The sequence below is a fragment of the Lepus europaeus genome, chromosome 1, assembly GCF_033115175.1.
Source record: "Lepus europaeus isolate LE1 chromosome 1, mLepTim1.pri, whole genome shotgun sequence".
NCBI classification, from domain to species: domain Eukaryota; kingdom Metazoa; phylum Chordata; class Mammalia; order Lagomorpha; family Leporidae; genus Lepus; species Lepus europaeus.
The window spans coordinates 117,095,897-117,111,672 of NC_084827.1; the positions used below are offsets into that span (position 1 = coordinate 117,095,897).

At 45.1% G+C, this 15,776-nt stretch overlaps 1 protein-coding gene across 1 annotated transcript in view; it reads right to left on the bottom strand.

Annotated features, from left to right (window-relative positions):
- The window catches only part of OLA1 (Obg like ATPase 1), a 184,190-nt gene extending 169,470 nt beyond the window's left edge, over positions 1–14,720 (bottom strand). Inside the window, exons 1-2 of the mRNA XM_062187970.1 lie at positions 14,589–14,720; positions 13,183–13,283 (exon numbers count right to left, since the gene is read on the bottom strand). Coding sequence (XP_062043954.1) covers positions 13,183–13,283 — 101 coding nt within the window. The 5' untranslated portion in view covers positions 14,589–14,720. The remainder of the gene's footprint in view (positions 1–13,182; positions 13,284–14,588) is intronic.
- Positions 14,721–15,776: the final 1,056 nt, after the last annotated feature.

The following is a 15,776-nucleotide window of genomic DNA, read 5'->3' on the forward strand; positions in this document are numbered from 1 at the left end:
CAAATCATCTGTATTTTCCAATAGCTTCAATGGTATAAAAGACATAGAAAGAAATAGGAAAGAAGGGAAAAAATTTTCTAAGGATTATTACTATAGACTTCAGTGGCAACGTAAGACATTTTGATCTATTCAAATCTATTAAAGAAAAGCCTTGCAAAAGCAAAGAATCTGAAACTTTTGGCCTAAGCCTGAACTGTTAAAACCCATAAGCATCGTGTAAAATGAGAATTTCTCTTTCTCACTCACTCTCTCACTCTCTCTCTCTCTCTCTCTCTCACACACACACACACACACACACACACACACACATTTGGAACCCTTGAGGTTATTGTTAAAGCTTCAAGACAGGAGAAAGACTCAATTGTAGGAACCTCTCTCATGCAAGAATGGGTTTTCATGAATACTGCAGCAATAAGAGCATTTTTTTAAGTGGCTAGATTTAATATATGCCTCCTCCACTTAGAACCTTAACACTTTATTTTGGAAATAAAATACTGTATTATATTATGCAATTTTAGAAATTAAATACTTTGTTAACTAAATCTGACTGAATAGATGTCTTACCTAAAACCTTATGCAGGGGCCTGAGCTGTGGTATAGCAGGTTAAGCCACTACCTGCAGCATCAGCATCCCACATGGACACCAGTTTGACCAAGCTGCTCCACTTCCAATTCAGCTCCCTGCTAATGTGCCCAAGAAGGCAGTGGTGGATGGCCCAAGTGCTTGGGTCCCTGCATCCGTGTGGGCTGCCCAGAGGAAGCACCTGGCTTCAGCCTGGCCCAGCTCCAACCCTTGAAGCCATCTGGGGAATGAACCAGTGGATAAAGGACCTCTCTCTGTGTGTCTCTCCCTCTCTCTCTCTCTGTAACTGTGTCTTTCAAATAAATAAAAAAATCTTCAAAACCTTATGCAAAAGGGCAATATGTAATAGGAAGTCAGATGTCAAGGCAAACCTCCAGAGTAATCTGAATTAAACATTTATGAAACACACATCCAAAATAGAAAAAAGGAGAATGTCCTTTCAAAATATTTCAAGATTACATATAACTAGACTGTTGAAAATATATGATAAAGAGATAAGTACAGGAAACAGAAATAAAAACCAATGCAAGCATACATGGGTTACCATGACTGCATATATTTCCTAACTCTGTCAGGTAATTTGATTTTGCAGTTCAGCTGCCAGTCAGGACACTTGCATCCCACACAGAACACCTGAGTTCAATTCCCATCCCTAATTCTAGCTCTAGCTTCCTGCTAATACATATTCTGGGAGGTAGCAAGTTATGGATCAAGTGACCGAATCCTTGTCACGAATCTGGGAAACTTAAGTTGATTTCCTGGCTCTGGCAACTGTGGGCATCCCTGCAGATGGGAGCCCTCTCCCCAGTTCCTGCCCCCTGCCTCTGCTGTAATACCCCAGTAGCAACAAACATACCCAAAAGCCGTATTCCTATTTTCTTTTTTGTTGTTGTTGTTTTTTAAAGATTGATTGGTTGGTTGGTTGCTCAATTTGAAATGTAGAGATCATCCATCATCTGTTTCACTCCCCAAATGGTCCCAACAGCCAGGGCTGGGCCAGGCCAAAGCCGGGAGCCAGGAACTCCATCCTGGTCTCCCAAAGGGTAGCAGGGGTTCAAGTACTGGGCCATCATCCACTGCCTTTCCAAGCACATTAATCAGAAGCTGGATCAAAAGTAGAGCAGTCAGGACTTGAACCAGCACTCTGATATGGGATGCTGGCATTGGAAGCAGAGACTTAACCTGCTGGGCCACATACTGCCATACCAACCAGCGCACTCCCCATGCTCCAAATCCTAGTTTCTAAATATCATTCTCCAGTGAAAGAAACCAGAGCTCCCTGGAGACAAAGGCTATAGAAGGAAAAATGTAAGAGTCAAAATGACTTATTTGCATCCTTTTTAAGCACTTCCATAATTCTCTGAAAAAAAGAGATGTCAAAAATACACAGTAGGCAACTTGAAAGAGCTTCTCAATTTCCAAAACTGAAAAATTTGAGCAGCAAAATAAATACTGGTAGCCCAAAGAATAAAATAAATCTCAATGAGTCCAAATAGAACTATACAAGTGACTGAATAAATGTGAAGGAAAAACACAAATCTTACAGACTCATTCTAAACAATAAATACAGAAGGAATAAGCGAAGTAGAAAATCACCACTTGAATACTACCCTAATAATTGCTGCAGGCAAGATGCACTGAGGATTGATAAAATTAGTCAACAAAACTTCAGGTAAAGCCACCACCTTCAGTGCTGGCATCCCATATGGGCTCCAGTTTGAGTCCTGGCTGCTTCACTTCTGATCCAGCTCCCTGCTAATGTGCCCAGGAAAGCAGCAGGAGATGGCCGAAGTCCTTAGGCCCCTGCACCCACATGAGAGACCCAGAAGAAGCTCCATGCTGCTGGTCATTGTGGCCATTTGGGAAGTGAATCAGAGAATGGAAGACCTCTCTCTGCCTCTGCCTCTCTGTAACGCTGCCTTTCAAATAAATAAATAAATCTTAAAGGGGAGAGGGGGGGACAGAGTATCTGAACAGCCACAAAGTCTCCTTTCCTCAAAAATAATTGTTTATTACCGTGGTAGTTTTAACCAATGTCAGAAATTTCCACCAGGAAGTGGACTATAATTCCCCTCCCCTTGAGTGTGGACTGGACTTAGTGACTTGGCTTTCAAAGAACACAGTATGGAAACAGAAAAGGGCCAGCACCATGGCTCAATAGGCTAATCCTCCACCTGCGGCTACAGCACACCAGGGTTCTAGTCTTGGTCGGGGCACTGGATTCTGTCCCGGTTGCCCCTCTTCCAGGCCAGCTCTCTGCTGTGGCCCGGGAGTGCAGTGGAGAATGGCCCAAGTGCTTGGGCCCTGCACCTGCATAGGAGACCAGGAGAAGCACCTGGCTCCTGGCTTCAGATCAGCGTAGCGCGCCGGTTGCAGCGCACCGGCTGCGGCGGCCATTGGAAGGTGAACCAATGGCAAAGGAAGACCTTTCTCTCTGTCTCTCTCTGTCCACTCTGCCTGTCAAAAAAAAGAAAAGAAAAAAAAAAAAGGAAACAGAAAAAGGATAACTTCACAGTGGAGAAATCTGGCAGAAGCCATCTGAATCAGGTGAACAAGGTTAATATCACCAGTAATAAAGCGTGTTGATATCATGTATCCCTTGATGCAATACAATGAGAATGGCACTTCACCTCCATAGTATTTTACTCAGATATCCGTTGCTTGATTCCTGAATTTGAAGCATAACATAGTACTGCCATAAAGACCGACAAACAGATCAACGGAACAGAAAACAGTTCCAAGAAATACATCCTTGCATGCATGGTCCAAAGATCTTTGTTGCGGGTGCCAAGACTATACAATGAGAAAAAGACATTCTCTTCAACAAATGACAACAGGAAAGCTACATATCCACATTCAGAAGAATGTAGGTGGGCCCTTACCTTGTACCATATACAAAATTTAACTCAAAATGGACTAAAGACATAAAACTAAGACCTGAAACTACAGAATGACTAGAAAATATTGGAGAAAACCTTCTTTTGAAAGATTATCTGGGGCCAGCGCTGTGGCACAGGTTAATCCTCTGCCCGCGTTGCCTGCATCCCATATGGGTGCAGGTTCTAGTCCCAGCTACCCCTCTTCCAATCCAGCTCTCTGCTATGGCCTGGGAAAGCAGTGGAAGATGACTCAAGTGCTTGGGCCCCTATGCACACATGGGAGACTGGGAAGAAGCACCTGGCTCCTGCCTTTGGATCAGCGCAGCTCTGGCCATTGCAGCCATCTGGGCAATGAACCAATGGAAGGAGGACCTTTCTCTCTGTCTCTCTCCCTCTCATTGTCTGTAACTCTACCTCTCAAGTAAATAAATAAATAAAATCTTGAGAAGAGAAGGGGAGGGGAGGGGAGGCGAGGGGGGATTATCTTTGGGGCCGGCACCATGGCATAGCAAGTAAAGCCACCACCTGCAGTGTCAGTATCCCATGTGGGTGCCAGTTCAAGTCCCGGCTGCTCCACTTCCAATCAAGCTCCCTGTTAATGTGCCTGGGAAAGTAGCAGAGGATGGACCAAGTCCTTGGCTCCTGCACCAATATGGGAGACAGGGAAGAAGCTCCTGGCTCCAGGCTTGGCCTGGCCCAGCTTATGACCATCTGGGGAGTAACCAGCAGGTGCAAGATCTCTCTCTGCATAACTCTGCCTTTCAAATAAATGAAGAAAATCTTAAAAGCAAAGAAAAGCTTCTTGACACAGCAAACAGGAGGACAAATTTTGTCTAAAAGGTCATTCAGAACATATTAAAAAGGGAAAGCAGGCCGGCGCCGTGGCTTAACAGGCTAATCCTCCGCCTTGTGGCGCCGGCACACTGGGTTCTAGTCCCGGTTGGGGCGCCGGATTCTATCCCGGTTGCCCCTCTTCCAGGCCAGCTCTCTGCTGTGGCCCGGGAAGGCAGTGGAGGATGGCCCAAGTCCTTGGGCCCTGCACCCGCATGGGAGACCAGGAGAAGGACCTGGCTCCTGGCTCCGGATCAGCGAGATGCGCCGGCCGCAGTGGCCATTGGAGGGTGAAGCAACGGCAAAAAGGAAGACCTTTCTCTCTGTCTCTCTATCTACTCTGCCTGTCAAAAAAAAAAAGGGAAAGCAAATAATTCCCAAATCACATACTCCCATGAAACAGCAGGTACTCTGGAATGTTAGCTGATGAATAAACAGTAAGATTCACATTCATTTAAAATGGTAATGAGGAGTTTTGTTTCCCATTCTGCTATGGGAACTGCCCTCCTGCCATAAACAGCTAGGTAACCAGACAATATACATAAAACCAGTTTTCAGAGAGACAGGCAGCACAGAACTGTTCTCCCTGAGAGAAGAACAAATGAACTAAGCACTACAATTGCCCCAGCTTACTGCTGGAAGGTGATTTCTTTTTTTTTTTTTTTTTTTAAGATTTATTTATTTACTTGAAAATCAGAGGTACACAGAGAGAGAAGGAGAGGCGAAGAGAGAGAGAGAGGTCTTCCATCTGTTTGTTCACTCCCCAGTTGGCCGCAAAGGCCGGAGCTGTGCCAATCTAAAGCCAGGAGACAGGAGCTTCTTCTGGGTCCCTACCTGAGTGCAGGGGCCCAAGGACTTGGGCCCACTTCTATTGCTTTCTCAGGCTATAGCACAGAGGTGGATCAGAAGTAGAGCAGCCGGAACTAGAACCGGCACCCATAAGAGCAGCTATACCTGCTACGCCACAGCGCCAGCCCCTGAAAGGTGAGTTCAAATTCACAGTACAAGGAAAAGGAACCAACAGAACCCAGCCACCATGCCATGGAGGAGATGGGGAAGAGAATGAGAGCAGCTGGAATTTATAGGAGAGTGTACTAAAAAGGCAGAAGCTAAACAGAGAGGGCTCTAAAGAGTTTCAGAGGGTCCCCCTCAAAACTGTGGCTAAGCACTAATTTTGCAAATGAGTATATTCAACCCCTACAGGGAAGGAAAAGAACCACTCAGTAGCAGTGAGGTGAGCAATCCTCAGATTCACACTGAACTTGAATTAGTTGACATTTTTAGCAGCCAGAGCGGAAAGATCTTGTAATATGAGGAAATTTGGGGTAAAGTCCTCAATACGGTCACATCTTAGTACTAGGGCTTAATGTAGTACCATAGCAAAAAAATCTTATGAACTCATCATAAGTAAATATAACAGGAAGGCTCAAAACAATACATAAACACCTAAATGCCAAACCAAAGTCCAACACTCTCTTTTTTTTTTTTTTTTTTTGACAGGCAGAGTAGACAGTGAGAGCGAGAGAGACAGAGAGAAAAGTCTTCCTTTTGCCATTGGTTCATCCTCCAATGGCCACCGCGGCTGGCACGCTGCGACTGACGCATCGCGCTGATCCGAAGCCAGGAGCCAGGTGCTTCTCCTGGTCTCCCATGGGGTGCAGGGCCCAAGCACTTGGGCCATCCTCCACTGCACTCCTGGGCCATAGCAAAGGAATACAACCAAACTCAGTATTCGGTGTAAAAGCCACAGTATCTGGAATCCAATAAAAATTACAAGCCATGCAAACAAAGCAGGAAAATATATACCAAAATTAGGATAAAAGTCAACAAATACAAACAAATACAGTAATGACAGAAAAGACAGAATTAGTAGAAAATGATCTTAAAATAAATGTAATAAATTTAAAGTTTTCCAGGGTGGGTGTTTAGCCTAGCAATTAAGATGCTGACTGAGATACCCATAACCTATACCAGAGTGCCTGTATTCAATGCCTACCCCCAGTTTCTGACTTCAGCACATCCTGGGTGGCAGCAGTGATGGCTCAAATTGATTGGGCTCCTGCCACCAAATAGGAGAACTGGACTGAGCTGTGGGCTCTCCAACCCTTAACCCCATCTCACCCATCTTGACCCTACTCTCCCCAACCCCAGGCCTGACCCAGGGACCACTGCAGGCATTTGAGGAGAGGATCAGTGGATGGGAACATTCCTCCCCCCGCCCCCCCCCCCCACTCTCCTCTTTCCACTTTTGTCTCTTTTGAATTAAATAAATACAACAGGGTAGAGGTGGCAGTGCTTTCCCAGGCAATAGCAGAGATCTGAATCGGAAGAGAAGCAGCTGGGTCTCAAACTGGCGCCCATATGGGATGCCAGCGCTTCAGGCCAGGGAGTTAAGCCACTGCGCCACAGCGCCAGCCCCAAGAATGGCTTTGTGGTGCTCAAAGCCTGGCCATCTAGATCATCAAGATGTCTACCTTCAAAGACTGGCAAGCATAGCCGTGCCAAGATCCACCTTGATATGAAATATCAATATGAAAACATCTGCTTGGCAACTCATAATACGGATGTCCCCAACATCAAAAAGAATGAATTCCAGCTGACTGGCATTCAGGATAGGTACCTATCACTGTTCCAGGACAGCAGGGAGGTGCAAGAGAACCTCTGTCTGCCTTACATTGCTGGCTGGAATGTAAAACAATAGTCACTCTGGAAAACAGATTGGCAGTTCCCGAGAGTCACTTTTTGACTCAGCAATACATACCTCCTCAGTACATATCTAAAAGAAATGAAAATATAAACATATACAACAATTTTTGTATTCTATAACTGAGGCAAAGAAAGTATAAATAAGCCTAAAACCTGCTCTGGTACCAGAAAGAAGAAAGTAGTCAAAAAAATAAAGGGATGTATCAAAAGGAATATGGGTACTGTGGCATAGTGGTTAAGCCACGGCCTGCGGTGCGAGTATCCCATATGGGTGCCAGTTCTAGTCTAGGCTGCCCCTCTTCCAATCCTGCTCTCTGCTATGGCCTGGGAAAGCAGCAGAAGATGGCCCAAGTCCTTGGGCCCCTGCACCCAAGTGGGAGACCCAGAAGCAGCTCCTTGTTCCTGCCTGCGAATCAGCCCAGCTCTGACCGTTGTGGTCATTTGGGGAGTGAACCAGTGGATGGAAGACCTTTCTCTCTCTTTCCCTCCTCTGTCTATAACTCTACCTCTCAAGTAATAAATAAAAAAACTTAGGAAAAAAAAAATCCCACAGGATGCTAATTAATTACAATGGGAAAAACAGTAACTCTTTCAGTGAAGAAATCTATCAGAAACCTCCTCAGACGAGTAACCAAAGTTAACATCACCAGTAATGAGGCAAATCAGCATCACGAGCTCCCTGACATATTTCTGTGCCCAAACACATATAACATGAAATTAATCATAAGGATACACAAACTCCAAATGAGGGCTCTATACAATAACTGGTCAGTACTCTTCAAAAGTGTCAAGGACAGGAAAGACAAAAAGAGATTGAGTAACTGTTACAAATTAAAATAAACTAAGGAGACAATAACTAACTAAATGTAACAGATACCTTTGGATTGGATCTTAGACTTAGGGGGGAAAAAACATTCACAGGACAACCGGTAAGTCAATGTTCATATCTTAATTTTGATAACTATATTATGCTTATAGAAGATGCTAACATTAGGGAATATAAATACAAGTTGCATAGACATTTTTTAAAACTGTTTTTTGAGGCCGGTGCCGCGGCTCACTAGGCTAATCCTCCGCCTTGTGGCGCCAGCACACTGGGTTCTAGTCCCGGTCGGGGCACCAATCCTGTCCCGGTTGCCCCTCTTCCAGGCCAGCTCTCTGCTGTGGCCAGGGAGTGCAGTGGAGGATGGCCCAAGTCCTTGGGCCCTGCACCCCATGGGAGACCAGGAGAAGCACCTGGCTCCTGCCATCGGATCAGCGCGGTGCGCCGCCCACAGCGCACTACCGCGGCGGCCATTGGAGGGTGAACCAACGGCAAAAGGAAGACCTTTCTCTCTGTCTCTCTCTCACTGTCCACTCTGCCTGTCAAAAATAAAAAAAATAAAAAATAATAAAAAATAAAAAAACTGTTTTTTGCAAGTATCAAATGTTTTAAGCATGAAATTATTTTAAAATGTTTTAATTTAATCAAAAAGTGAAACATACTGAGGAGAGTTGCAATACTTATTCCAAGTTGAATTCATATCCTGAATTTAAAAAAAAAAGTCTAGTAATTAAGGGAAAAAAATCAGACCTTTCACAAAAGACATATAATAAACATATGAAAAGTACTCAAAATCATTAGCTTCTGAGAGAGGCAAAAAGAAAATGAGATATCACTAGACATAAGTATAGCCAAAACAAAACTAACAAAAAAACAGGAGCCAGTATCATGGTGCAATGGGTTAAAGCTGTCACCTGTAACTCAGGCATCCCGTTACTGAAGTGCTAGCTCCAGTCTTAGCTGTTCCACTTTCGTTCAGCTCCTTGCTAATGTATCTGGGAAGGCAGCGGAAGATGTTCAAGTACTTGGGCCTCTGCCACCCATGTAAGACACCCAGATGGAGTTAAAAGTTCCCAGCTCCTGGCTTCAACTTAGCCCAGCATTAACTATTGTGGCCATTTGGGGAGTGATCCATTAAACCTCTTTCTCTCTGTTGCTCGCTCGCTCGCTCTCTCTCTCTGTCACTTTGCCTTTCAACTAAATAAAATATATTTTAAAAAAAACTAAACATCAAGCATGAGTGAAGATGCAGAACAATTAGAACTTGATTGCAGCACTGGCACTGTAAATTAGAAGAATCACACTGGAAAATTGTGTGGCAGTCCCTGTTGAAGCTGTTTAACTCCTGAAGGGGTAGAGAATGAGTATGTGCATTTGTGTACCCATTTACCCAAAAGAAATGACCAAAAGGCACATACATGAATATTCAAGGCAGCTTTAGTCATAATATCTGAAAAAGGGAAACAACCCAAATGCCCATGAATACCAGAATGGGTAAATTACAAACTCATGATGTTGGGCCAGCGCAGTGGCTTAGCAGGCTAATCCTCCGCCTGGCGGCGCCGGCACACTGGGTTCTAGTCCCGGTTGGGGCGCCGGATTCTATCCCGGTTGCCCCCTTCCAGGCCAGCTCTCTGCTGTGGCCCGGGAAGGCAGTGGAGGATGGCCCAAGTCCTTGGGCCCTGCACCCGCATGGGAGACCAGGAAAAGCACCTGGCTCCTGGCTTCTGATCAGCACAATGCGCTAGTGGCGGCAGCCATTGGAGGGTGAACCAACGGCAAAAAGGAAGACCTTTGTCTCTATCTCTCTCCCTCACTATCCACTCTGCCTATCAAAAAAAAAAACCAAAAAACAAAAAACTCATGATGTTCACTAAAAAGATTTATTAATTCTGATGCCATCTATGTCAGGCAAACTCATCTATGAGGGACTTAACTGGGAAGGGCACAGGAGTCTTCCATGGCACTGGACATGTCCATACCATGATGTGGGGTACTGCTTAAATGGGGGTACTCATATGTGAAAACTTGACATTTACATGCAAAGCTTGCATATTCTACCATATTTGTTATATCTCAATTAAATTTTTTAAAAATTTAAGATAATGCCCTAATAGTCTACTTCAGAAACCTCTGCAATAATTCAAGTAAGAAATGAGTGGAAGGGGGCCAGTGCAGTGGCGCACTAAGTTAATCCTCCGCCTGCGGCACCGGCATCCCATATGGGTGCCAGTTCTAGTTCCAGTTGCTCCTCTTCCAGTCTAGCTCTCTGCTGTGGCCTGGGATAGCAGTAAAAGATGGCCCAAGTGCTTGGGCCCCTGCACCCCCATGGCTTCAGATAAGCGCAGCTCCAGCTGTTGTGGCCATTTGGGAACATTTGGGGAGTGAACCAATAGAAGGAAGAACTTTCTCTCTGTTTCTCTCTCTCACTGTCTGTAACTCTACCTGTCAAGTAAATAAAAATCTTTAAAAAAAAAAGAAAAAGAAATGAGTGGAAATGAAGAAACTAGATCAGACAGCTATCTGGGCATCAAGTTTGATACCCTATGGAAAAATACAATTCAGAGAAAAGGATGCAAAGATAAATCAAGCCTCCAGCTTAAACACCTGGGTGGAAGTAGTACCGTTAGCAAAGACAGAAACATAAGAACTGAACTCAGTTTTGTTCATATCAAGGAGAGAGTTAACCAGAAATATTTAAGGCAGCTAGACAAATGAATCTGCAACTCAGAAACAACTGAGCAGCATTCAACAGATGATTAAAATCAGAAGAAGATGAGATTGCTCAAGAAGAAAGCACGAATGAAAAGAAGAGACAGCCAAGGACAGTAACCCAATATTAGGGAGCAAACACAGAAGTGTAGTAAGCATAAAAGACTAAAGTAATAGTAAAAGAAGTGGGCAATTACAGATAGTTACACTATTGTTCTCAATATCCATTCTCCCCTTCTTGCAGGATAATAGAATTTTTAACCAAACATATAACTGTCACAATAAAAACTACATTTCCTAGACTTTCTTGCAACTAAATTCTTATGACTAAATTCTGGACAAAGGGATGCTTTTGGCATTGCAGGTGACATCCTCCACTGCAATGACACAGCCCTGGCCCCTCTGACTTTCAAATAAACAAAAATAAATAATAAATAATTTTTTAAAAACTGAGTAAAGCAAGGATGTGGAACCCTTTTTTCTGTCAAGGTTCACTTGGATTTTTATAATATCATTCATAGGCCATAAATCAACTTTAAAATTAGCTTCCTATATATTTATTGTATTTCAAGTCCCACCTGTGGCAGGACCAGACCAAATTATTTCACAGAGTTTATGGCCTGTGGGTTGGACATTCTCTACCCCTGGCCTAAAAGAATAACAGCAGGACCAAAAAAGAGATACTTAAAAAAATAATAAAATAAAAAATGATCAGCATATTATAAGTATTCACTAAATATCAATTAGCTATAAAATATTACCTCTTCATTCCTAGTAAACAGTCTTAATGCATACCAAAAAGCAAGCCTTTTTGTCCCCCACCTGACTAAAAGAGATCCTTCAGATGGTTTCTGTTCTAAACGTCTTTATTTTTGATCAGCAGCCCATCCTTTAGAGAATTGGCCCCCTCCCCTGATCTGTTTCTTGTGGACCCATCCAGGGGTAGACAAGTCTATTTAGATTTCCTTTCCCAGGAATCTGAACCACAGGAGAGACAGCAGGAGATGAGAAACACCTGCGTTTCAGTGCTTCTGTGGCAGAGCTCCACGTGAACTCTGCCGGCACTTGCCTGGCTCCTTTCCCTCCAAGGGACTACCTGTTCAGCTCTTCTTTCACTTCTAACCTCCCAATAACCCTTTTTATTGCTAAGAATAGCCAGAATTTGTGTTGCTTACAAAGAACTCTACCTGACACAGTGGGTAAAGTAAGAATCACAAAAAAGAATGTTTATAACCAAACACAATTGCCAGAACTACAACTTTTAAAGGAGTGAACTGTACTGTTTGTAAAGTACACTTCAATAATTTGGGAGAGAGGTGTTTAATTTAAAAGCATAAGCAACACATTTATACTGAATAATAAAATATTTCAGGTTTTTTCATATTAATTAGTTTTATTGTCTTTGGCTAAAAAGCTTATATAGGAAACAATGAAGACAGATTTTAAAGCAGTTCCATTTGGATTGACTGTAGCAATCCTACAAGAGAAAACCATGTCTTCTTTACTAATGCAATAAAGCTCACAACATACATAATGATCATATCTTGCTTTCAAGTTTATTGACAGCACCCTACAGTACTTTGCTTAATTATTTGTTTTGCTTATATTTCCACTCTGTTTAGTATTACCTTCCAAGCAGACTATATCACAGCAGGAAACCCCTTCAAAATGCAAACCTCTCCAGCTCCAGGAAAGACTGAAATTAGGACAGCCACACTTGTTCTTGTTTTACATTACAAGAATTTAAGAACTGCCTTACTTGGTCATACCATGCTCAATTCACTGAACCAGGAACTACAAGGAAATGTGGAAGAACATGGTTGTCCTACTTGCGACCAATTTAAAAGCCCAAAGCACAGCCTGGAACACCCTCAGTCTCTCTTAGAAATCAATATTGGGTCTGTTAGTACACCCTAATACTTCTGAGACATTTTTTATATTTTAAGGTTAATAAAAAGTATAAAACAGAAGGGTAAATAATGGAAAAATCAGACTTTGAACATTTCAGCTGCATGTGTATAGATTTGACAAAGCCCATACATATTGTCTATCACTATCTGGAAAATAATTGATTCACTTCCATTTTTAACCATTACAAAACTCAATTATTTTACTCTCACAACTTTCAAATTTAGACACTTTTTAACAAGAATCCCTTTACTGGCAAGTCCCAATACTAAATTCAAAATTGTCACCTCCTTATCCAGTAAAAATTCCTGATCTCCCAAGAGACATCAAATTTACAATGAGGAAGTATTCTACTGCATGGAGGGCCAGCCTAGGTAGTTACTACACACAGCCACTCTGCCCAAAAATCAGTTTTAAATTACTCCAAGCCCAGTTAAACGCAGTACTGTGTCTCCCAACACTCTTTCAAGCCAATATAGCCCATTTGGTTCAACCTGATATTTTGACTGCCACTGATTTTTCCTGAGTTTAATAAAACAAACAAGAGAAATAACTGAAGCTTCAATACAGTATCTGTGCAGAAAATACAAAATAAAACACACCCAAAGCCCAGCTCTGCAATGTTAACACAGGAGCTTCCTAGCCTGTTCTCTCCAACTTAACTCAAGAGTTTCTGTTTCTACAACAGGATTCAAAATATTTACAAGATGAAAATAAAAAAAGCTTCACCATTTACCTACCCAACATTTGGCAATCCAACAATACCAATTTTCAGTGAGGTTCCAAATCTTCCAATGATTGGGGGTGGTTTAATGCCATCACCTCCCTTTTTGGGGGGCATCTAAAATATCAAAATAAATATGAATACAAATTGTTACGTTCTCCATGGGCCAAAAACACTCTTTCACACAAAATGTATTATTGAATAACAAATTAAGGATGAAACACACATTACATACATATATGTATGTATATGTATGTGTGTAAACATGTATCTATGCAATGCTGAGAGCTGTAATTCCGTTTTACTTTTTAACAGATCTGATCCTGACGGCTGTAAAAGGAGTCACCCCTGAGAAGTCCTGGAAAGATTCAGCTAAAACTCTGTAACACCAGGAATCAAAGATAAAATGTAGCCAGCAATCTTCCATCCAGAAGGCTCACAAAACAGTTTATTTCTTAGCATGATCTATGATTTGTGAACAAAAGCATTTGGTAAACAGATACAGAGATCAAAGTCCAAGAAAACCCATTCAAGACCCACTGGGAACCAAGTCATCTCTCACCAAACCACTCGTCTATTCTCTGGAACCTGTTTTTCCTCAGCCTCCCACAACCCCCATTTTTCGCACACACACCAGGTACCAGGGTCCATCTAGACCCGTCTCTTCTACCTTTGGCACCGCAAGTAGGATCACGGTCCTCATGAGCAACCTCCCAAATCTCCCAAACTGGAAGTAACCAGTTAGGCACTCTGGTGACTTCCCATCACTCAATGAACCCACTGAACCTCTTTATTCGCAAGTCCAAACTTTTTGTGTTCCTTGCTATTAGTTCTGACTCCACGTTCCCCCGTGCAGATTGAATCCCGATTTGCTCCTGCAAGCTGAACTCAGGAGGACTGCTACCCTCACATCTCAGAAGCTGGGAACGAACACTACCCCTGTCTGCTGACTGTGAGCTGTACCTACCAGGGCCATGCCAGGGCCCTGCTCCTCAAGTGACATTCCAGCCTCCGATTCCCCGACCCCGAGGGCCAGGGATCTCCCCTCCCAAGATCCTGACACCTGTTCCTGGACAAACCCCAGGCCTCTAAAGAACAGCTGCATAAGCAGAGCCTGTGCAGTCCTCTAGGCTACCGAGGGTGGCCGGCTGCCCAGTTAAAGCAGGCCCCCACCCCAGCCACGCTCTCCTCTGGACTGGGCCACAGGCCGTCCCCAGGGAGCGCCGGAGTGAAGCGCGGGCGGTTCTCCGGCCGCGCGGCCTAGTCCTAGAGCGCCTCATTCATCCACGACACCCCACGCCGCCCGCTGCCCTAGTCCCATCCCGGCCCCTCGGCGCGGGCCGGGCTCCAGCCTCAGAGGAACGGGTCGCGACGCGTAAGACCGGACGGAGAGCGCAATCGCGCGCCCCCTGAAATACTCACCGTGCTCAGAGCGGACGATGACACGGGGTCCCAACGACAGCGGGGGCCGAGTGGTGCCGGCAGCCGTAGGAAGGAGGAGAGAAGCAGGCCCGCCCCTCCGCCGAGCAGCACGCACGACGGCGGCGGCGGCAACGGCGGCGGCGGAACGGGCGGGCCGGGCGCCGGTCGGCACCTGCGCAGGCCGCGCGCCCCGCCCCGCCCCGCCCGCGCGCCCCGCCCATTGGCCCGACCGGCCGAGGAGGCGGGAGCAGGGTGAGGAGCCCGGGGCCCGCCCGGCTGCGCCGCGTGCGCGTCTTCCGCCCTCCGGTCCCCGTGCGGGCTTCTCGGTCCCTGGCTTCCTCCTGCGTCCGGCCATGTGCGCTCGGCAGCCTGAGCCCCGCTCCTGGCTCGCTGGGCCTCCTTGCGCCCTCGGCCCTGGCTGGCCGCCGTGCAGCGGGGTCGGCTGAGGTGAGGCGAGCAGCCGCGCCGCCCCCACGGGCTGCTCCTCCGAGACGCCGGCCCCAGCCCGCTTTCATTTTCCTACAACTTCCTTCAGTCAGTCCAGACGGTGAGGCGCTGTCAAGACGAACTTTCTTGCCGGAAAAACGGGCTAAGGGAAGCGTCTTGAGCCTAGAATTCCTTCCTCCCTGTACCCTTGAGAAGTCTCTCTCAGGCCCTGGCTCACAAAATAACGTTGGACAGAGCCAGTCTCCCACTCTGCTTTCCGTTCTGGGGGCTTTGGAGCAAGGGCCTGGAAAAGCTGGGAAGCAGCGTTTCCAACCTGGATTCCAGGACTCGTTTTAACTGTGTGACTCGGGAACATTAATTAATTTCCCCCTGATTCAAATAGGGCTATTGCGGTCTGCCTGGTGAGGTGTTTGTGAAGCCAAAATGAAGCAGTATGTGTGCCGCCTATGGCAACAGCGCCCAGCGCACACAGGCCGGGCTCACACATTGTAGCTGTTAGGAACCTTAGCATCTCATCCCATCCTGACTACACCAGGAGCTCCTCCGAAGAAGGAATTCTCTCGTTTAGGCCCTGGCTTTCAGTGGGCATCGAAATACTCATATTTGTTGCGATGAAATGTAAGGCCTGTCCCCAAATTGTGATAATAGAAGCTTCTTTAAAAAGACGAGATTGCTAATAAAAAGAAAGGCTATGACTTGGTTTTTCAGATGAGGGAGCCATATCAGAAACGTGAAGTAATT